Genomic DNA, 25,672 nt, shown 5'->3' on the forward strand with positions numbered 1-25,672 from the left:
TTATATACAGGTGATGCCCAGGTTATACCAGCTGTACATATATAATTATATACAGGAAATGCCCAGGTTATACCAGCTGTACATGTATAATTATATACAGGAGATACCAGGTTATACCAGCTGTACATATATAATTATATACAGGAGATGCCCAGGTTATACCACCTGTATATATATAATTATATACAGGAGATACCCAGGTTATACCAGCTGTACATATATAATTATATACAGAAGATGCCCAGGTTATACCAGCTGTACATATTTAATTATATACAGGAGATGCCCAGGTTATACCAGCTGTACATACATGATTATATACAGAAGATAACCAGGTTATACCAGCTAAACCTATATAATTATATATAGGAGATATCCAGGTTATACCAGCTGTACATAGATAATTATATGCAGGGGATGCCCAGGTTATACCAGCTGTACATGTATAATTATATACAGAAGATGCCCAGGTTATACCCGCTGTACATATATAATTATATACAGTAGATGCCCAGGTTATACCAGCTGTACATGTATAATTATATACAGGAGATGTCCAGGTTATACCAGGTGTACATGTATAATTATATACAGGAGATGCCCAGGTTATACCAGCTGTACATATATAATTATGTACAGGAGATGCCCAGGTTATACCAGCTGTACATATATAATTATATACAGGAGATGCCCAGGTTATACCAGCTGTACATATACAATTATATACAGGAGATGCCCAGGTTATACCAGCTGTACATATATAATTATATACAGGTGATGCCCAGGTTATACCAGCTGTACATATATAATTATATACAGGAAATGCCCAGGTTATACCAGCTGTACATGTATAATTATATACAGGAGATACCAGGTTATACCAGCTGTACATATATAATTATATACAGAAGATGCCCAGGTTATACCAGCTGTACATATTTAATTATATACAGGAGATGCCCAGGTTATACCAGCTGTACATACATGATTATATACAGAAGATAACCAGGTTATACCAGCTAAACCTATATAATTATATATAGGAGATATCCAGGTTATACCAGCTGTACATAGATAATTATATGCAGGGGATGCCCAGGTTATACCAGCTGTACATGTATAATTATATACAGAAGATGCCCAGGTTATACCCGCTGTACATATATAATTATATACAGTAGATGCCCAGGTTATACCAGCTGTACATGTATAATTATATACAGGAGATGTCCAGGTTATACCAGGTGTACATGTATAATTATATACAGGAGATGCCCAGGTTATACCAGCTGTACATATATAATTATGTACAGGAGATGCCCAGGTTATACCAGCTGTACATATATAATTATATACAGGAGATGCCCAGGTTATACCAGCTGTACATATACAATTATATACAGGAGATGCCCAGGTTATACCAGCTGTACATATATAATTATATACAGGTGATGCCCAGGTTATACCAGCTGTACATATATAATTATATACAGGAAATGCCCAGGTTATACCAGCTGTACATGTATAATTATATACAGGAGATACCAGGTTATACCAGCTGTACATATATAATTATATACAGGAGATGCCCAGGTTATACCACCTGTATATATATAATTATATACAGGAGATGCCCAGGTTATACCACCTGTATATATATAATTATATACAGGAGATACCCAGGTTATACCAGCTGTACATATATAATTATATACAGGAGATGCCTAGGTTATACCAGCTGTACATATATAATTATATACAGAAGATGCCCAGGTTATACCAGCTGTACATATTTAATTATATACAGGAGATGCCCAGGTTATACCAGCTGTACATACATGATTATATACAGAAGATAACCAGGTTATACCAGCTAAACCTATATAATTATATATAGGAGATATCCAGGTTATACCAGCTGTACATAGATAATTATATGCAGGGGATGCCCAGGTTATACCAGCTGTACATGTATAATTATATACAGAAGATGCCCAGGTTATACCCGCTGTACATATATAATTATATACAGTAGATGCCCAGGTTATACCAGCTGTACATCTATAATTATATACAAGAGATGCCCAGGTTATACCACCTGTATATATAATTATATACAGGAGATACCCAGGTTATATCAGCTGTACATATATAATTATATACAGGAGATCCCCAGGTTATACCAGCTGTACATGTATAATTATATACAGGAGATGCCCAGGTTATACCAGCTATACATATATAATTATATACAGGAGAAGCCCAGGTTATACCAGCTGTACATATATAATTATATACAGGAGATGCCCAGGTTATACCAGCTGTACATATATAATTATATACAGGAGATGCCCAGGTTATACCATCTATACATATATAATTATATACAGGAGATGCCCAGGTTATACCAGCTGTACATATATAATTATATACAGGAGATGCCCAGGTTATACCAGCTGTACATATATAATTATATACAGGAGATGCCCAGGTTATAGCGGCTGTAGTTATATAATTATATACAGGAGATGCCCAGGTTATACCAGCTGTACATATATAATTATATACAGGAGGTGCCCAGGTTATACCAGCGTGGTCCATGGCACGTCATACAAGATGTGTAAATCGTACCAGCTGTACATATACAATTATATACAGGAGATGCCCAGGTTATACCAGCTGTACATATATAATTATATGCAGGAGATGCCCAGGTTATACCGGCTGTACATATGTAATTATATGGAGGAGATGCCCAGGTTATACCAGCTGTACATATATAATTATATGCAGGAGATGCCCAGGTTATACCGGCTGCACATATATAATTATATACAGGAGATACCAGGTTATACCAGCTGTACATATAAATTATATACAGGAGATGCCCAGGTTATACCAGCTGTACATATGTAATTATATGGAGGAGATGCCCAGGTTATACCAGCTGTACATATATAATTATATGCAGGAGATGCCCAGGTTATACCAGCTGTACATATGTAATTATATACAGAAGATGCCCAGGTTATACCAGCTGTACATATACAATTATATACAGGAGATGCCCAGGTTATACCAGCTGTACATATGTAATTATATGCAGGAGATGCCCAGGTTATACCAGCTGTACATATATAATTATATGCAGGAGATGCCCAGGTTATACCAGCTGTACATATGTAATTATATACAGAAGATACCCAGGTTATACCAGCTGTACATATGTAATTATATGCAGGAGATGCCCAGGTTATACCAGCTGTACATATATAATTATATACAGGAGATACCCAGGTTATACCAGCTGTACATATATAATTATATACAGAAGATGCCCAGGTTATACCAGCTGCACATATATAATTATATGCAGGAGATGCCCAGGTTATACCAGCTGTACATATATAATTATATACAGGAGATACCCAGGTTATACCAGCTGTACATGTATAATTATATACAGGAGATGCCCAGGTTATACCAGCTGTACATATATAATTATATACAGGAGATACCCAGGTTATACCAGCTGTACATGTATAATTATATACAGGAGATACCCAGGTTATACCAGCTGTACATATATAATTATAGACAGGAGATGCCCAGGTTATACCAGCTGTAGATATATAATTATATACAGGAGATGCCCGGGTTATACCAGCTGTACATATACAATTATATACAGGAGATGCCCAGGTTATACCAGCTGTACATATACAATTATATACAGGAGATGCCCAGGTTATATAAGCTGTACATATATAATTATATACAGGAGATGCCCAGGTTATACCAGCCATACATATATAATTATATACAGAAGATGCCCAGGTTATACCAGCTGTACATGTATAATTATATACAGGAGATGTCCAGGTTATACCAGGTGTACATGTATAATTATATACAGCAGATGCCCAGGTTATACCAGCTGTACATATACAATTATATACAGGAGATGCCCAGGTTATACCAGCTGTACATATACAATTATATACAGGAGATGCCAAGGTTATATAAGCTGTACATATATAATTATATACAGGAGATGCCCAGGTTATACCAGCCATACATATATAATTATATACAGGAGATGCCCAGGTTATACCAGCTGTACATATACAATTATATACAGAAGATGTCCAGGTTATACCAGCTGTACATATATAATTATATACAGGAGACGCCCAGGTTATACCAGCTGTACATATATAATTATATACAGGTGATGCCCAGGTTATACCAGCTGTACATATATAATTATATACAGGAAATGCCCAGGTTATACCAGCTGTACATGTATAATTATATACAGGAGATACCAGGTTATACCAGCTGTACATATATAATTATATACAGGAGATGCCCAGGTTATACCACCTGTATATATATAATTATATACAGGAGATACCCAGGTTATACCAGCTGTACATATATAATTATATACAGAAGATGCCCAGGTTATACCAGCTGTACATATTTAATTATATACAGGAGATGCCCAGGTTATACCAGCTGTACATACATGATTATATACAGAAGATAACCAGGTTATACCAGCTAAACCTATATAATTATATATAGGAGATATCCAGGTTATACCAGCTGTACATAGATAATTATATGCAGGGGATGCCCAGGTTATACCAGCTGTACATGTATAATTATATACAGAAGATGCCCAGGTTATACCCGCTGTACATATATAATTATATACAGTAGATGCCCAGGTTATACCAGCTGTACATGTATAATTATATACAGGAGATGTCCAGGTTATACCAGGTGTACATGTATAATTATATACAGGAGATGCCCAGGTTATACCAGCTGTACATATATAATTATGTACAGGAGATGCCCAGGTTATACCAGCTGTACATATATAATTATATACAGGAGATGCCCAGGTTATACCAGCTGTACATATACAATTATATACAGGAGATGCCCAGGTTATACCAGCTGTACATATATAATTATATACAGGTGATGCCCAGGTTATACCAGCTGTACATATATAATTATATACAGGAAATGCCCAGGTTATACCAGCTGTACATGTATAATTATATACAGGAGATACCAGGTTATACCAGCTGTACATATATAATTATATACAGAAGATGCCCAGGTTATACCAGCTGTACATATTTAATTATATACAGGAGATGCCCAGGTTATACCAGCTGTACATACATGATTATATACAGAAGATAACCAGGTTATACCAGCTAAACCTATATAATTATATATAGGAGATATCCAGGTTATACCAGCTGTACATAGATAATTATATGCAGGGGATGCCCAGGTTATACCAGCTGTACATGTATAATTATATACAGAAGATGCCCAGGTTATACCCGCTGTACATATATAATTATATACAGTAGATGCCCAGGTTATACCAGCTGTACATGTATAATTATATACAGGAGATGTCCAGGTTATACCAGGTGTACATGTATAATTATATACAGGAGATGCCCAGGTTATACCAGCTGTACATATATAATTATGTACAGGAGATGCCCAGGTTATACCAGCTGTACATATATAATTATATACAGGAGATGCCCAGGTTATACCAGCTGTACATATACAATTATATACAGGAGATGCCCAGGTTATACCAGCTGTACATATATAATTATATACAGGTGATGCCCAGGTTATACCAGCTGTACATATATAATTATATACAGGAAATGCCCAGGTTATACCAGCTGTACATGTATAATTATATACAGGAGATACCAGGTTATACCAGCTGTACATATATAATTATATACAGGAGATGCCCAGGTTATACCACCTGTATATATATAATTATATACAGGAGATGCCCAGGTTATACCACCTGTATATATATAATTATATACAGGAGATACCCAGGTTATACCAGCTGTACATATATAATTATATACAGGAGATGCCTAGGTTATACCAGCTGTACATATATAATTATATACAGAAGATGCCCAGGTTATACCAGCTGTACATATTTAATTATATACAGGAGATGCCCAGGTTATACCAGCTGTACATACATGATTATATACAGAAGATAACCAGGTTATACCAGCTAAACCTATATAATTATATATAGGAGATATCCAGGTTATACCAGCTGTACATAGATAATTATATGCAGGGGATGCCCAGGTTATACCAGCTGTACATGTATAATTATATACAGAAGATGCCCAGGTTATACCCGCTGTACATATATAATTATATACAGTAGATGCCCAGGTTATACCAGCTGTACATCTATAATTATATACAAGAGATGCCCAGGTTATACCACCTGTATATATAATTATATACAGGAGATACCCAGGTTATATCAGCTGTACATATATAATTATATACAGGAGATCCCCAGGTTATACCAGCTGTACATGTATAATTATATACAGGAGATGCCCAGGTTATACCAGCTATACATATATAATTATATACAGGAGAAGCCCAGGTTATACCAGCTGTACATATATAATTATATACAGGAGATGCCCAGGTTATACCAGCTGTACATATATAATTATATACAGGAGATGCCCAGGTTATACCATCTATACATATATAATTATATACAGGAGATGCCCAGGTTATACCAGCTGTACATATATAATTATATACAGGAGATGCCCAGGTTATACCAGCTGTACATATATAATTATATACAGGAGATGCCCAGGTTATAGCGGCTGTAGTTATATAATTATATACAGGAGATGCCCAGGTTATACCAGCTGTACATATATAATTATATACAGGAGGTGCCCAGGTTATACCAGCGTGGTCCATGGCACGTCATACAAGATGTGTAAATCGTACCAGCTGTACATATACAATTATATACAGGAGATGCCCAGGTTATACCAGCTGTACATATATAATTATATGCAGGAGATGCCCAGGTTATACCGGCTGTACATATGTAATTATATGGAGGAGATGCCCAGGTTATACCAGCTGTACATATATAATTATATGCAGGAGATGCCCAGGTTATACCGGCTGCACATATATAATTATATACAGGAGATGCCCAGGTTATACCAGCTGTACATATGTAATTATATGGAGGAGATGCCCAGGTTATACCAGCTGTACATATATAATTATATGCAGGAGATGCCCAGGTTATACCAGCTGTACATATGTAATTATATACAGAAGATGCCCAGGTTATACCAGCTGTACATATACAATTATATACAGGAGATGCCCAGGTTATACCAGCTGTACATATGTAATTATATGCAGGAGATGCCCAGGTTATACCAGCTGTACATATATAATTATATGCAGGAGATGCCCAGGTTATACCAGCTGTACATATGTAATTATATACAGAAGATACCCAGGTTATACCAGCTGTACATATGTAATTATATGCAGGAGATGCCCAGGTTATACCAGCTGTACATATATAATTATATACAGGAGATACCCAGGTTATACCAGCTGTACATATATAATTATATACAGAAGATGCCCAGGTTATACCAGCTGTACATATATAATTATATACAGGAGATGCCCAGGTTATACCAGCTGTACATATATAATTATATACAGGAGATGCCCAGGTTATACCAGCTGTACATATGTAATTATATACAGAAGATACCCAGGTTATACCAGCTGTACATATGTAATTATATGCAGGAGATGCCCAGGTTATACCAGCTGTACATATATAATTATATACAGGAGATACCCAGGTTATACCAGCTGTACATATATAATTATATACAGAAGATGCCCAGGTTATACCAGCTGCACATATATAATTATATGCAGGAGATGCCCAGGTTATACCAGCTGTACATATATAATTATATACAGGAGATACCCAGGTTATACCAGCTGTACATGTATAATTATATACAGGAGATGCCCAGGTTATACCAGCTGTACATATATAATTATATACAGGAGATACCCAGGTTATACCAGCTGTACATGTATAATTATATACAGGAGATACCCAGGTTATACCAGCTGTACATATATAATTATATACAGGAGATGCCCAGGTTATACCAGCTGTAGATATATAATTATATACAGGAGATGCCCGGGTTATACCAGCTGTACATATACAATTATATACAGGAGATGCCCAGGTTATACCAGCTGTACATATACAATTATATACAGGAGATGCCCAGGTTATATAAGCTGTACATATATAATTATATACAGGAGATGCCCAGGTTATACCAGCCATACATATATAATTATATACAGAAGATGCCCAGGTTATACCAGCTGTACATGTATAATTATATACAGGAGATGTCCAGGTTATACCAGGTGTACATGTATAATTATATACAGCAGATGCCCAGGTTATACCAGCTGTACATATACAATTATATACAGGAGATGCCCAGGTTATACCAGCTGTACATATACAATTATATACAGGAGATGCCAAGGTTATATAAGCTGTACATATATAATTATATACAGGAGATGCCCAGGTTATACCAGCCATACATATATAATTATATACAGGAGATGCCCAGGTTATACCAGCTGTACATATACAATTATATACAGGAGATGTCCAGGTTATACCAGCTGTACATATATAATTATATACAGGAGACGCCCAGGTTATACCAGCTGTACATATATAATTATATACAGGTGATGCCCAGATTATACCAGCTGTACATATATAATTATATACAGGAAATGCCCAGGTTATACCAGCTGTACATGTATAATTATATACAGGAGATACCAGGTTATACCAGCTGTACATATATAATTATATACAGGAGATGCCCAGGTTATACCACCTGTATATATATAATTATATACAGGAGATACCCAGGTTATACCAGCTGTACATATATAATTATATACAGGAGATGCCCAGGTTATACCAGCTGTACATATATAATTATATACAGAAGATGCCCAGGTTATACCAGCTGTACATATTTAATTATATACAGGAGATGCCCAGGTTATACCAGCTGTACATACATGATTATATACAGAAGATAACCAGGTTATACCAGCTAAACCTATATAATTATATATAGGAGATATCCAGGTTATACCAGCTGTACATAGATAATTATATGCAGGGGATGCCCAGGTTATACCAGCTGTACATGTATAATTATATACAGAAGATGCCCAGGTTATACCCGCTGTACATATATAATTATATACAGTAGATGCCCAGGTTATACCAGCTGTACATGTATAATTATATACAGGAGATGTCCAGGTTATACCAGGTGTACATGTATAATTATATACAGGAGATGCCCAGGTTATACCAGCTGTACATATATAATTATGTACAGGAGATGCCCAGGTTATACCAGCTGTACATATATAATTATATACAGGAGATGCCCAGGTTATACCAGCTGTACATATACAATTATATACAGGAGATGCCCAGGTTATACCAGCTGTACATATATAATTATATACAGGTGATGCCCAGGTTATACCAGCTGTACATATATAATTATATACAGGAAATGCCCAGGTTATACCAGCTGTACATGTATAATTATATACAGGAGATACCAGGTTATACCAGCTGTACATATATAATTATATACAGGTGATGCCCAGGTTATACCACCTGTATATATATAATTATATACAGGAGATACCCAGGTTATACCAGCTGTACATATATAATTATATACAGGAGATGCCTAGGTTATACCAGCTGTACATATATAATTATATACAGAAGATGCCCAGGTTATACCAGCTGTACATATTTAATTATATACAGGAGATGCCCAGGTTATACCAGCTGTACATACATGATTATATACAGAAGATAACCAGGTTATACCAGCTAAACCTATATAATTATATATAGGAGATATCCAGGTTATACCAGCTGTACATAGATAATTATATGCAGGGGATGCCCAGGTTATACCAGCTGTACATGTATAATTATATACAGAAGATGCCCAGGTTATACCCGCTGTACATATATAATTATATACAGTAGATGCCCAGGTTATACCAGCTGTACATCTATAATTATATACAAGAGATGCCCAGGTTATACCACCTGTATATATAATTATATACAGGAGATACCCAGGTTATATCAGCTGTACATATATAATTATATACAGGAGATCCCCAGGTTATACCAGCTGTACATGTATAATTATATACAGGAGATGCCCAGGTTATACCAGCTATACATATATAATTATATACAGGAGAAGCCCAGGTTATACCAGCTGTACATATATAATTATATACAGGAGATGCCCAGGTTATACCAGCTGTACATATATAATTATATACAGGAGATGCCCAGGTTATACCATCTATACATATATAATTATATACAGGAGATGCCCAGGTTATACCAGCTGTACATATATAATTATATACAGGAGATGCCCAGGTTATACCAGCTGTACATATATAATTATATACAGGAGATGCCCAGGTTATAGCGGCTGTAGATATATAATTATATACAGGAGATGCCCAGGTTATACCAGCTGTACATATATAATTATATACAGGAGATGCCCAGGTTATACCAGCTGTACATATATAATTATATACAGGAGATGCCCAGGTTATACCAGCTGTACATATATAATTATATACAGGAGATGCCCAGGTTATAGCGGCTGTAGATATATAATTATATACAGGAGATGCCCAGGTTATACCAGCTGTACATATATAATTATATACAGAAGATGCCCAGGTTATAGCGGCTGTAGATATATAATTATATACAGGAGATGCCCAGGTTATACCAGCTGTACATATATAATTATATACAGGAGATGCCCAGGTTATACCAGCTGTACATATATAATTATATACAGGAGATGCCCAGGTTATAGCGGCTGTAGATATATAATTATATACAGGAGATGCCCAGGTTATACCAGCTGTACATATATAATTATATACAGGAGATGCCCAGGTTATACCAGCTGTACATATATAATTATATACAGGAGATGCCCAGGTTATACCAGCTGTACATATATAATTATATACAGGAGATGCCCAGGTTATAGCGGCTGTAGATATATAATTATATACAGGAGATGCCCAGGTTATACCAGCTGTACATATATAATTATATACAGGAGATACCAGGTTATACCAGCTGTACATATATAATTATATACAGGAGATGCCCAGGTTATACCAGCTGTACATATATAATTATATACAGGAGATGCCCAGGTTATACCAGCTGTACATATATAATTATATACAGGAGATGCCCAGGTTATAGCGGCTGTACATTTTACTATCTTACTGTATTTATGTCAGACTTTACTCAAGGAGTAAACATATTTACATCCTTCGTGCAGTATGGATTGATTGATTGATTTCCTCAGCAGCGGACAAAGTACCTTCTAATTAATATTATCAGATTAATCATTAACAAATCAGCGTCTTCGTTATCAGTCGCACAGAAACAAATAATCATAAATAATTCCAGCCTCTGTGACCGGCGGTGAACGAAAATCTGCTCGTTATCATATCTTTACTATGGAAAGCGACAACCATATGATTGATCGCAGGGTCATACCCCACAAAGGTTGTCAGCAGCTTCCACGATTGGCTGCACTGTTGGGTTGAGCGGTGTCACCACTGAGTGACAATCTCTATGATACTCAGCTTTCCCACGAGCTGATATGTAGAAACAGGACTGAGGGACTGAGCCGTCGGACACCCAATGACCAGCAAGTTGTCACCGGACAGCCCCTTTAATTCTCCAGCCATGTGTTGATGATACATTCCATTGATCAACAGTATGATACAAAAGTGCAGTTTGATATTTGGCCACTGGGAGGCAGCACATCCTGATTCTCCAGCCTGTTTATCACTGGTTAAAAGGTGAAAATGGGAACATCTCACCTGCAATCATTGCAAATTTTAATTTCATCACAACCCTCCCAATCTATATGATCTGATGATGTCACACCGGAAAACAATCAGCAGCTGAAGCGTTAATTGCTGCTAATAAGTTAGAAACAATATATTTCACAATAATATATTACGACACCGAATGTTGTTAAGGGCCAAGATACAAGAAGTTGGCCAACAAGAGGCAGGATTGTGTGCACTCCCAGCTACACGGGGACAAGTGATACTTTCACCACAAATTGATACTTAATGATCTAGAAACCCAACTTTCCCTGACTCCTGAGACCACGACCAGGTGGCGCCCGCACCGTGAGACTCTGTCTTGTGTGTAATGTATCAGTCAATGTCACCACCTTCAGGAAACTAATTATTTTACACTTTTTTCATCCAAGTTTTATAGTTTTTTTTAGAGTTATTTTTTCTTTATTGGAACCTTTTTGGAGGAAATATAAAGCATTGAAAAACTTTTCCAAAGTTGCTTTTGGTTGTTTTTTTTTGTGTGAGAAGGGTGAATAAAACAGAAAGTTCGGCAATTTTAAGTGCGCGCGTGAGGTGACAGCTCATGGATGGGTTCGGGGTGACTGTTTTTTGATTTGTTTTGCTTTTTTATGTTTTGGTATGGACAGGCTTGTCAGCAGCTAAAGCGTTAATTGCCAGCTGAGGTCATTCTAGATGCCAGAATACAAATTTTGTGTATTTTATTTTATTTATTAATTTCAAAGGAGTTTAGAAAGTTATCCTCCATCCTTAAGAAAGGGTTAAGTTACTTATCAATGGGGGCCGGACCACTAGAAGCACCAACCAATCGGAGAACGAGACTCTGAAGACCCTGTCTGAATGGAGCCAAGGTCGAGCATGCTCACCTCCATTCCATTCATTGTTTTTGGGACTTTTGTTTCATTTAATTGGTCTTTTCAGAGCCCAGTTCTTTAAATTGGTGGGGGTCCCAGAAGTCAGACCCACAGTGATCAGTAAGTTATGTCTGGTCCTCTGGTTAACGGATAATTTTCAAATGTGGAATAACTGGAGAATAAACTTTTTTATTTTATTTATTTTATTTTACTCCCTTATATAGCGCCATTAATTCCACAGCGCCTTACATACATTATCGTCGCTGTCCCCATTGGGGCTCACAATCTAGATTCCCTATCAGTCTTTGGAGTGTGGGAGGAAACTGGAGAACCTGGAGGACGCAAACACGGGGAGAACATACAAACTCCATGCAGACGTTGTCCTTGGTGGGATTTGAACCCATGATCCCAGCGCTGTAAGGATACAGTGCTAACCACTGAGCCACCATATAGTGCTAACCACTGAGCCACCGTACAGTGCTAACCAGTGAGCCACCGTACCGTGCTAACCACTGAGCCACCGTACAGTGCTAACCACTGAGACACCGTACCGTGCTAACCACTGAGCCAACGTACCATGATAACCACTGAGCCACCGTGCCGTGCTAGCCACTGAGCCGCCGTACCGTGCTAACCACTGAGCCACCGTGCTGCCCAACTTTTTTGTGTTTTTTTCTTCTTTTTAATATTTTTAAGTATTGTATTTAATCAAAAGCCTCTGAGAGACCTTTATAAATATAACACATTATGGGTACATAGCCATCCATCTGCACCATATCCACGTCCGTCCCATAGAAGTGAACAGAGTGGCGGTTATTACGGCTCCATTCATACAAGGCACTTCTTGGATCCTCGAAATATCATCTATCATTGAATCCACTCTTCTACTAATCCACTCTTCTACTAATCCATGATTGTCAGTCTGCACTGTAGATCTGGCATTGTATTCATAAACCAGGAATTTCAGGATGAACAATGCCATAGATTCTCCAGGGTCAGGGATGTGGGTAGCTCCTGAGTGCTCTCAGCCCTGTCCTATCTAATGACTATGCAACCTACCTTCTGTAGCTGTCAACTCACTAATAATAATGACCTGAAAGCGTCTGATAAGCAGTGTCTACGCCACCTCCACACGGATGCCAAGATGCTGTAAGGCAATAATTAACTGCTGGATCTGCATAAGCCCCAGGAGCCTCCTCCTTAGAATAAAAACTATGGACAAGTGTCTTCTTCACCCATTGAAGCAGCCATGGTGAACCGGGCATTGGTCTCTGCAGGTTGGCTCGCTGTAGCCCTGAATGCCAAGAAAGCCCCATCCCTAAGGGTGCTGGACACAACCTGGTACTCACCAGGGGGTAAAGATGCCAGGAAGGAGTTTGCAGAGCGGCACATACCAGGAGCCTCCTTCTTCGACCTGGAGCAATGCAAAGACCAGCAGTCGCCCTATGAGATGATGCTGCCCAGTGCCGCCCAGTTTGCCAGGTACGCTGGTGAACTTGGCATCAGCAATGACTCCCACGTGGTGGTCTATGACTCCGACAGCTCGGGCATGCTCTACGCCCCCAGGCTTTGGTGGATGTTCCGTCTTTTTGGCCACGACAATGTATCGGTGCTGGACGGGGGTCTCACTAATTGGATGAAGCGGGGGCACCCGGTGACATCTGAGGACACAAATGTGACGCCCGAGACGTTTCAGGTGACAACGAACCATGCTCTGCTGAAGAGCTTCAAGGACATTGAGGAGAACATCACCAGCAAAAGGTTCCAGGTGGTGGACGCCAGATCCGAAGGGAGATTCCGGGGTCCGGAGCCAAAGCCCGGAGAAGGTGAGGACTAGGGGATAGCAGAGCACAATGATCATCTTGTGTGGGAAAATGATGAAATATATATATATATATACATACAGCAGGTGAAATAAGTATTGTACACGTCACCAAATTCCTAAGTAAATCTATTTTTAAAGGTGCTTCCTGTATGGAGAAACTAGTCGCAGGCATTGCTCAGGTGTCATTTTAGCCCATTCTTCCACAAAAATACTCTTCACATCCTGAAGCTCCCGTGAACTACTTCTTTGAACTTTGAGTTTTATATATGAATTCATCTAGGGGTGCAGTGATCATATTGATACCAAAGGTGTGTATCACAGAATTTTATACCATTGGACAGCAAAGAAAAAATACATTTTTACCACCATAATTTTGTTTTAGCCACATATTTTACAATTTCACATAGGGAAATGGGTAAAATGGCACCAAAATTTGTCCCCCAATTGCTGCTGAATGTGACAATACTCCATATGTGGCTGTATAGTACTGCTTAGCAACACAGCGAGACTCGGCAGAGACAGAGCGCTATTTGCCACCTGGAGCGCAGATTTTCCTAGAATAGTTTGCAGACTCCATATCCAGAGCTAGTGCTAGAAGAGCAGAATCCCTCCTCAAGTGACCCCATTTTGGAATTGATACCCCTTTGTGAATTTATCTACAGGTGTAGTGATGATTTTGACTCCATGGGTGTTTTCCAGAAACAATCAGCAGTGGATGTTGCTGAGTGAAAATTGCAAATCTGATATCGTAGTGACCAGTACATTGTAATGACCAGTACAATGTAGTGACCAGTACGTGTAGTGCCCAGTGCGTTGTAGTGATCAGTGCGTTGTAGCGACCAGTGCGTTGTAGTGACCAGTGCGTTGTAGTGACCAGTGCGTTGTAGTGACCAGTGCGTTGTAGTGACCAGTGCGTTGTAGTGACCAGTGCGTTGTAGTGCCCTGTACATTGTAGTGACCGGTGCGTTGTAGTGTCCAGTATGCTGTAGTGCCCAGCACGTTATGCCCAGCTCATGCTTCTGGAGACACGCATCTGTAAATTAGGCGAGCTCTCATCGCTACAGAAATGCCAAACATGTGGCTGCTAAATGTGGTTTAGGCACACTGGGGCTCAGAAGGGAGGGGGCATTTGGATTTGGGGGAGCAGAATTTGCTGAATTTCTTTTGGGGGACGAGGAACCATTTAGTTTTCCCAAATCCTTTGTACTACCAGTAACGTGGAAGTCCCAATATTTCCATTGACAGATGATAGACCTGAGTGGGGACTTGCTTTTTTCGTGGATTGAGTTGAAGCTTTTATTGGGAACATTTACATAACATTTTGGATCACATATGAGCTGGGGCTAAAATAACATTTTTGTGGGAAAAATTTGATTTTTTATTTTCACAGTTCAATGTTATAAACTTCTGTGAAGCAACTGGGGGTTCAAGGTGCTCACCACACATATAGATACTTTCTTTGAGGGGTCAAGTTTCCAAAATAGAGTCACGTGGGGGATTCCACTGTTTACGCACATCAGGGGCTCTCCAAACGTGACATGGCATCCGCTAATGATTCCAGCAAATTTTGCGTTCCAAAGGTCAAATGGGCTCCTTCCCTTCCGAGCCCTGCCGTGCGCCCAAGCAGTACTCAGGAGAAATTGCACAAGTTGTATGGTGCATTTTCTCCCGTTACCATTGTGAAAATGCAAAATTTGAGGCTAAAAGAGCATTTTTGTGAGAAAAATTACATTTTTTATTTTCATGCCTCTACGTCATAGACTTCTGTGAAGCACATAGGGGTTCGAGGTGCTCACCACACATCTAGATACATTCCTTGAGGGGTCTAATTTCCAAAATGGCATCACCTGTGGGTTTCCACTGTTTAGGCACATCAGGGGCTATCCAAATGCGACATGGTGTCCACTAATGATTCCAGACAATTTTGTGTTCAAAAAGTCAAACAGCGCTCCTTCCCTTCTGAGCCCTGCCATGCACCCAAACAGTAGTTTTCCTCCACATATGGGGTATTATCGTACTCAGGAGAAATTGCACAACAATTTCAGATTCATTTTCTCCTGTTATCCTTATGAAAATAAAAAAATTTGGGGCTAAAAGTACATTTTTGTGGAAAAAAATTTGATTTTTTTTGTTTTCACGGCTCAACGTTATAAATTTCTGTGAAGGACCTGGGAGTTCAAGGTGCTCACCACACACCTAGATAAGTTCTTTGAGGGGTCTAGTTTCCAAAATGGGGTCATCTGTGGGGGATTCCACTGTTTAGGCACATCAGGGGCTCCCCAAACACGACATGGTGCCCGCTCTCGATTCCATCCAATTTTGCTTTCAAAAGGGCACTTGGCGCTCCTTACCCTTTTGAGGTCTTCTGTGCGCCTAAAGAGTGGTTTTCCCCCACATATGGGAAGTCGTCATGCTCAGGAGAAGTTACACAACAAATTTTGGGGTCCATTTTCTCCTGTTACCTTTGTGACAATAAAAATTGGGGTCTAAAGTAAAAGTTTTTTTGTTCATTTTTTCCTTCCACATTGCTTCAATTCCTGTGAAGCACCTGAAGGGTTAATAAACTTCATGAATGTGGTTTTGAGCACCTTGACGGGTGCCGTTTTTAGAATAGTGTCAATTTTGGGTATTTTCTGTCATAAAGGCCCCTCAAAGTCACTTCAAATGTGATGTGGTCCCTAAAAAAATGATTTTGTAAATTTTGTTGGAAAAATGAGAAATCACTGGTCAAATTTTAACCCTTATAACCTCCTAACAAAAATATATTTTGGTTCCAAAATTGTGCTGATGTAAAATAGACATCTGGGAAAGGTTATTTATTAACTATTTTGGGTGACATATCTCTCTGATTTAAGGGTATAAAAATTGAAAATTGCAAAATTTTCAAACTGTTCGCCAAATTTCCGATTTTTCACAAATAAACGCAAGTCATAGCAAATTTTTTTTACCATTATCATGAAGTACAATATGCCAGAAAAAAACAATCTCTGTCCTTGAATCAGCAGGATCCGTTTTAGCGTTTCAGAGTTATTACCTCATAAAGTGACAGTGGTCAGAATTGTAAAATTTGGCCTGGTCATGAAGGTGAAAACAGGCTTGGGTGGTGAAGGGGTTAAAAGGTTTAAAAAAAAATGTGTGCAGCATTTACAGTAATGTGTATCCTGTCCTGTATAGATACACAGCACAGTACCACTCCTCCTGTCCTGTATATATACACTGCACAGTACCACTCCTCCTGTCCTGTATATATACACTGCACAGTACCACTCCTCCTGTCCTGTATATATACACTGCACAGTACCACTCCTCCTGTCCTGTATATATACACTGCACAGTACCACTCCTCCTGTCCTGTATATATACACTGCACAGTACCACTCCTCCTGTCCTGTATATATACACACTGCACAGTACCACTCCTCCTGTCCTGTATATATACACTGCACAGTTCCACTCCTCCTGTCCTGTATATATACACTGCATAGTACCACTCCTCCTGTCCTGTATATATACACTGCACCGTTCCACTCTTCCTGTCCTGTATATATACACTGCACAGTACCACTCCTCCTGTCCTGTATATATACACTGCACAGTACCACTCCTCCTGTCCTGTATATATACACTGCACAGTACCACTCCTCCTGTCCTGTATATATACACTGCACAGTACCACTCCTCCTGTCCTGTATATATACACTGCACAGTACCACTCCTCCTGTCCTGTATATATATACTGCACAGTACCACTCCTCCTGTATATATACACTGCACAGTACCACTCCTCCTGTCCTGTATATATACACTGCACAGTACCACTCCTCCTGTCCTGTATATATACACTGCACAGTATCCCTCCTCCTGTCCTGTATATATACACTGCACAGTACCACTCCTCCTGTCCTGTATATATACACTGCACAGCACCACTCCTCCTGTCCTGTATATATACACTGCACAGTACCACTCCTCCTGTCCTGTATATATACACTGCACAGCACCACTCCTCCTGTCCTGTATATATACACTGCACAGTACCACTCCTCCTGTCCTGTATACACTGCACAGTACCACTCCTCCTGTCCTGTATATATACACTGCACAGTACCACTCCTCCTGTCCTGTATATATACACTGCACAGTACCACTCCTCCTGTCCTGTATACACTGCACAGTACCACTCCTCCTGTCCTGTATATATACACTGCACAGTACCACTCCTCCTGTCCTGTATACACTGCACAGTACCACTCCTCCTCTCCTGTATATATACACTGCACAGTACCACTTCTCCTGTCCTGTATATATACACTGCACAGTACCACTCCTCCTGTCCTGTATATATACACTGCACAGTACCACTTACCCGGTCCTGTATATATACACACATTGCACAGTACCACTTCTCCTGTCCTGTATATATACATTGCACAGTACCACTTCTCCTGTCCTGTATATATACACTGCACAGTACCACTCCTCCTGTCCTGTATATATACACTGCACAGTACTGCTCCTCCTGTCCTGTATATATACACTGCACAGTACCACTTCTCCTGTCCTGTATATATACACTGCACAGTACCCCTCCTCCTGTCCTGTATATATACACTGCACAGTACCACTTCTCCTGTCCTGTATATATACACTGCACAGTACCACTCCTCCTGTATATATACACTGCACAGTACCACTTCTCCTGTCCTGTATATATACACTGCACAGTACCACTCCTCCTGTATATATACACTGCACAGTACCACTCCTCCTGTCCTGTATATATACACTGCACAGTACCACTCCTCCTGTATATATACGCTGCAGGTCTTTTTTTTATTGATAGAATAAGTACAGTACATGACAGAACAATAATACATTACAGGACACCGAACATAAGAACAAAACAAGACGACAAATCACAGAAAATAGAAACAAAATAAATCACCGCAGGAATATATACAAGAAATAACTATTATAAAACCTATAAAACCCCCGGCCCAGCTTCATTCATAATACTATATACAATCCCACACAACACTCACACCGTCCTATATACACATAAAACACCGTCCTATATACAAGATTATATACAATAAAACACTAAACCTAATATAACGTATATACAACCGGGAACTAACACTAACCTACTGGTCCCACTGCCTGACCTTAGTCACCCCCTTACCGCACCTCATTCACACCACAGAAAAACAAAAATAACAATATATACAATAGTGACATGAACAATTTTTTTTTTTTTTTTTTTTTTTTTTTATATTTTTTTTGTAATTTTTAATATATATACATAAAACACAGACCTACACTAACTATCCCGCCACCCCTGATCCAGCTCTGGCCACAAAGTTCAGGATTACTCCGAGCTAGGATCAGGCCCCAAAGTTTTTCCCCAGGCGGGGCCTGGACCAGGCCAGATCAGTCCTCTTATCACCGCCGATGAAAACCCCCCCAAATCCCCCACCCAACCTAACTAAAACCCCCTATTATACATTATATACAATATATACAGAACACAACCTACACACTCACCATCCAAGGCTCAAGTTCGATGCCGGCAAACCTTCTATTCAGGAGACAGAAATACAAAACAAAAATCTAGGGTGAAAAGACATCGGCCCACCACCAGGATATAGGAGTACTACCGGACTAAGGCACCCTGAAGGAAAAGCCCCTCCAGAGACGGGCCGCCCTCCGGGCACCCAGTCTTTCATACTCCAGAGAACGTACCTTCACCAGGTCACCTAGGATGTTCCTACAGACTTCATCTACATGGAGGATTTTACTCTGCGTCGAGACTAAAACTCGTGCGTTCCACGTGAAATACCTCACCACTGCGCTGACTATGAATAAAGTGTCTCGGTCCCTTCTCCCAAGGTCTCCGAACGCTCCATAGGCCCACCCGGCGTAGGACAGAGTAGCCAGCCGCGGCCAACCAATGGAAGCCCCCACCCTGTTGTACACCTCTGTATTAAAGGGACAATGAAGCAGGAAGTGCTCCATGCTTTCCAGCACGTTAGCACAAGCCTCACGGGGGCAATTCCTGTCCTCGGAGCTCCTGTACTTCAAATTGTCCCTCACATACAGCTTACCATGGAAGCAGCGCCAAGTCAAGTCCCAGTACTTCTCGGGGATCCTGGTAGAATTTAACAAACTCAACTCAACCTCCAGATCCCGACTTGGGCAGTCTTTGAGGGCCAATGGACTCTGAAAATGAGAAAGCAAGACCCTCATATCGAGGAGTTTCCTCGGGAGGGACCTCACCTCCCACATTCCCAGACCCCACCGGCGGATCATTTTCAGAACCGGGGTAACATAAGCCGGGAGATGCCCGTGTGGTGTGCGAAGATCCTTCAATCTTCCCCCTGTCTCCCATTCCTGGAAGAAAGGCTGAAACCATCCCTTGCAGGAGAATACCCACGGAGGAGCCCTCTCTTTCCAGAGGTTTGCCACGTTCACCCTCAAGAAAGTATTCACTAGGAACACCACGGGGTTCACCATATTCAAACCCCCTAGTCTCCTCGTGCGGTAAGTGACCTCCCGCTTGACTAGGTTCAGTCTGTTCCCCCATAACATCTGGAAGAACAGACTGTAGACCCGTGTCCAGAGAGGCTCTGGCAAGACACAGACGCTGCCCAGGTAGATTAGCAAGGGGAGCAGGAAAGCTTTGCACAGGCCAACCCTTTCCCTCAGGGTCAAAGACCAACCCCTCCATTGGTCCACTCTTTGGGCGACACCTTTGATTCTGCCTTCCCAGTTTTTCGTGGGGTAATCACCCTGGCCGAATTCGATGCCCAGGACTTTGGCATGTTCTTGGGGTTCGGGGAGGGTGTCCGGAAGATCAAACCCGGGATCTCCGCCTCCCAGCCAGAGACTCTCACACTTATCCTGGCTGACCTTGGACCCGGATGCCTCCGAGTAGCGCTCCACTTCTGACATCACCGCTGCTGCCTCCTCTTGCGAAGAAACAAAGACGGTGACATCGTCCGCGTAGGCCACCACCCTCAGGATAGTCTCCGGCGCCGCCCCGCCCATCCGCACCCCCGCCAACGGTCTACAATCGATCCTTCTGAGGAAGGGATCGATCGCAAACGCGTAAAGCAAAGGGCTAAGAGGACAGCCCTGACGGACACCGGATCCTACCCCAAAAGGTCGTCCAATCCACCCATTCACCAGAGGGAAAGTCTCAGCCCCTGCATACAAGGTCTTAAGCCAGTCCACAAACCCTCCAGGCAGACCATACCTCAAAAGAGTGGACCAGAGGTACTCGTGGTTAACCCGATCAAAGGCTTTTGCCTGATCCAGGGTCAGCAAGAACCCCTTCCAGAGGCCCGCCCTGCCTTGCTCCACGGCCTCTCGGACACCTAGAACAGCACTAAAAGTGCTACGGCCAGGAACGCAACAGTGCTGAACCTCCGAAAGGAGCCGGGGTGCAAACTTCACCAGCCTGTTGAAAAGTATCTTAGCCAAAATCTTCCTGTCCACATTGAGAAGTGCTATGGGACGCCAGTTCTCAATGCGTGACGGATCCTTACCCTTTGACAAAATGATCAAAGCTGACCTCCTTAATGATCTCGGCAGAGTGCCCGAGGAGAGACACTCGTTAAACACCTGAGTCAAGAGGGGGACCAAAGAGTCCCTAAAGGTCCTAAAGAACTCGGATGTTAAGCCATCCGGACCTGGCGACTTTTTGGGCCTAAGCCCATCGATCGCCAGTCTCACTTCCTCTTCTTTGATCGCTTCTGCCAAATCGCCCAGCGAGAGGTCAGCCCCTGGCTCAGGAACAGATTCAGCCAGGAAAGCCGACATCCCGTCACGATTAAGCTCCCTCCTTCCCAAGAGGTGCGAGTAGTAGGAACTGACAACCTCCAAGATCCCTGATCTGGACCTTCTCAGGGACCCCGTACTGTCCACCAGCCCCGTCACTATCTTACTATTCACTGACATCTTACAGTTTCTGTAAGGGTCGGGCGAGCAGTACTTCCCGTAGTCCCTCTCGAAAACCAAAGATGCGTGCCTATCGTACTGACACCTCTTCAGCAAGGACTTCACTCTGGAGATCTCCTCGCGGCTACCTCCAGTCGAGACAAGATACTCGAGTTTCCTCCTCAGGCTCTGATACAGGCGATCCCTGTTCAGGCTTCTGAGGTTCGAGAGCTGCCGGAAGAATCTCGCCACCCGATGTTTGAACATCTCCCACCACTCCGACTTAGTGTTACTTAGGCCCAGCAATGGTACCTGGCTCTGAAAGAATTCCTCAAAAGACCGTCTTACAGCTTCTTCCTCAAGGAGTGATGAATTCAGCTTCCAATAGCCTCTTCCCATCCGAGGAGTCTCTGTAACGTTGAGAGAAAACATAATCAAACAGTGATCGGAGAACTCCACCTCCACAACCGACAACGGCGAAGAGACGGCCTCCTCCTTCAAATAAAACCTATCTAGCCTAGACCTGCACTGACTACCTCTAAAAAAGGTGAATCCCGTGTCGCCCGGGTTGTGCCGGATGTGGACATCCACCAGGCGAGCCTCACTCACTATCCTGTTTAACGCGACGCAGTCATAAGCCAGCCGGTCTCCGGAACCTCCTCTATCACAGGATCTCGTGACATTGTTGAAATCCCCTCCGAAGACCACCCGCCGACTCGAAAATAAAAAAGGTTTGATCTTCAGGAAGAGACATTTGCGGTCCCACTTGGACTGGGAACCATAGATGTTAATGAGCCGAAGCTCTTGTCCCCCCATGGAGACATCTAGGATCAAGCATCTCCCCATTTCTAATTCGATCACTCGTCTGCATTCAACCGCTGCGGTCTTAAAAAGGACCGCCACCCCGCTATACGGCTCGGCCGCAAGAGACCAGTAGGAGGGCCCATGCCTCCACTCCCGCCTTGCTTTATGCAAGGTTGATATATCGGTCAACCTGGTCTCCTGCAAAAACAAAATGTCGGCGTCAAGTTGGCCGAGAAAATGAAAGGCCGTGTACCTTGCCGCATCTGACTTTATGCTGCAAACATTAATAGTTGCCAGCGTCAACGGGGTGGGTGCCGCCATCATGATTGATTGAATTAGATAGCCTTTTTCTTCCCACCACTGACAGTCCCAACCTCTTCCTCTGATAATGACGGGTTTTTAGTGCGCTTAAGACAAACAGATTCATCCATTCTCTCCTTACATAGATTCTTGCCCTCGTCTGGTGGTCCTGGGTTAGTCATCCCCCCAGAGGGCTTTGTATTTGCCCCCCGAGAGGAAGACCCAGCCATCTCCTGAGCCCCAACCACCTTGTCCGCAACCTCCGGCCCCGGGTCCCCACTTCCCCCCTCCAGAGGGAGGTCCTGGAGAGCCCCGAACCGGTTGGAGAGATCCACCAGAGGGGGGGCGGCTGAACCCTCCAATGGCGCTTGGATCATGGCCAGAGAGTCAGAGGGGTCGCACTCCAAAGAGGCAGCTCGAGACCTGGTCCCCCTCCTACCTCTGGCCGTTTTCCTGTTACCCTTTTTCTTTTTCTGTGACCACTCCCCCTCTCCCTCATCTAGACTGTCACCAGAAGAGGGTTCCTGGGAAGACGTGGCGTCCTCTCGCTCTTCCCTTTCAAGTCTCTTGACTTCCTCGCTCAATTCACTGTCTTTAGGATCCTCAGCTGCAAGTGAAGTACCTGGGTCAGAGTTTAGGGACATTACTCCCTGCCCCCTGTCCCCACGGCGCTTCTCCTGCCGCCTGATGGTGGATGGCGGCAGCTTGCTCCTCACCGGATCCCTGCCTCCCCCGCCCCTACTGGTCCCTTCACCGGCAAGATTAGTCCCGGCTTGCGCCTGTCCCACACTCGCCGCTTTCAGGACCGCATTGGCGAAGGAACGCGGACAGCGACTGAACGGGTGACCGAGGTCACCACACAAGTTACACCTAATCCTGCGACAGGCAGCAGCAAGATGACCGAGGTCCGCACACAGTGCGCATTTCTGGGTGGTACACTGCGCACTGAAGTGTGTGGGGCTACCGCACCTGTGACAGACCTTAGGCTGCCCCCGGTAGAAAATCAAGATCCTATCCCTCCCCAAAAAGGTTGAGGAGGGGATATGGGTAACAGTGTTTCCCGAAACCTTCAATCTCACCATGAAGGTCCAGGCCCCTGACCAGATACCATGGTCATCCAGATTCTTTTCGGGAATATTGGTGACCTCTCCGTATCTACTCACCCAGGTGGTAATGTCCATACAGGAAAGCGACTCGTTACTAGTCAGAACGGTCACTTTCCTGACTGAATCTTGGCGAGTTATTGCCAGGGGAAAGAGACCATGCCATTCGGGGCGACTCCGAGCCAGCTCATGGCGAGACCAGAAAAGCTCAAGGCCCTCCGGTCTCACGAAGCTGACATCGAAGTAGGAGGTCCCATAGGGATGGATCAAGGCAAAGATGTCATATGCCGCAAAGCCCATCCCCAGCAGGAGCTCAACCACCTTCGACCTATCAGGACAGGCATCCTTGCTTACCCACTGGAGACGGACCACGTTCCTACGGTTACTCCTCTGCCCCGTTGTCGGCAGAGACCAGACAGTCTCTGCCCCTCTATCTCGGAAGGCTGAAAGACCATGTCTCTCTATCCAGAAAGACAGATCAACCTCCCTCCCCTCTACAGTGATGGAGCTCTCCCCTCTCCTCAGGGCGTCCAGGAGCTGCTGTTGCAAGTCACCATCCCCAGGGCCACCAGACGAGGGCGCACTACTACCCCCAGCACTGACAGCTTCTGAATAGCTTTGGGCTGAAGCCCCCGCCAATGCTGGGGGGGCAGCGGGACCTACTTCCCCCCCACCAACACCAGTGCTGCTCCCACCATTCACTCCAGTACTATTCACACCATTCGCAGGACCATTACTCCCATCGTTCACTCCACTACTACTCACACCATTCGCAGGACCATTACTCCCACCATTCATTACACCACTACCCCCAACATTTGCTACACCACAACTCCCACCATTCCCACAACTCCCAGCATTCATTCCGCCACTACCCCCACCATTTGCTACATCATCATTCACTGCACCAC

The 25,672-nt window shown here is 42.2% G+C and overlaps 1 protein-coding gene across 1 annotated transcript in view; it reads left to right on the forward strand.

Annotated features, from left to right (window-relative positions):
- The first annotated feature begins 13,995 nt into the window (after positions 1 to 13,995).
- The window catches only part of LOC141264852 (thiosulfate sulfurtransferase-like), a 29,341-nt gene continuing 17,664 nt past the window's right edge, over positions 13,996 to 25,672 (forward strand). The window contains exon 1 of the mRNA XM_073677224.1: positions 13,996 to 14,617. Coding sequence (XP_073533325.1) covers positions 14,041 to 14,617 — 577 coding nt within the window. The 5' untranslated portion in view covers positions 13,996 to 14,040. The remainder of the gene's footprint in view (positions 14,618 to 25,672) is intronic.

This window comes from Phyllobates terribilis, unplaced genomic scaffold, assembly GCF_046119375.1.
Source record: "Phyllobates terribilis strain yellow unplaced genomic scaffold, ASM4611937v1 Scaffold_4__5_contigs__length_816908805, whole genome shotgun sequence".
Classification (NCBI taxonomy): domain Eukaryota; kingdom Metazoa; phylum Chordata; class Amphibia; order Anura; family Dendrobatidae; genus Phyllobates; species Phyllobates terribilis.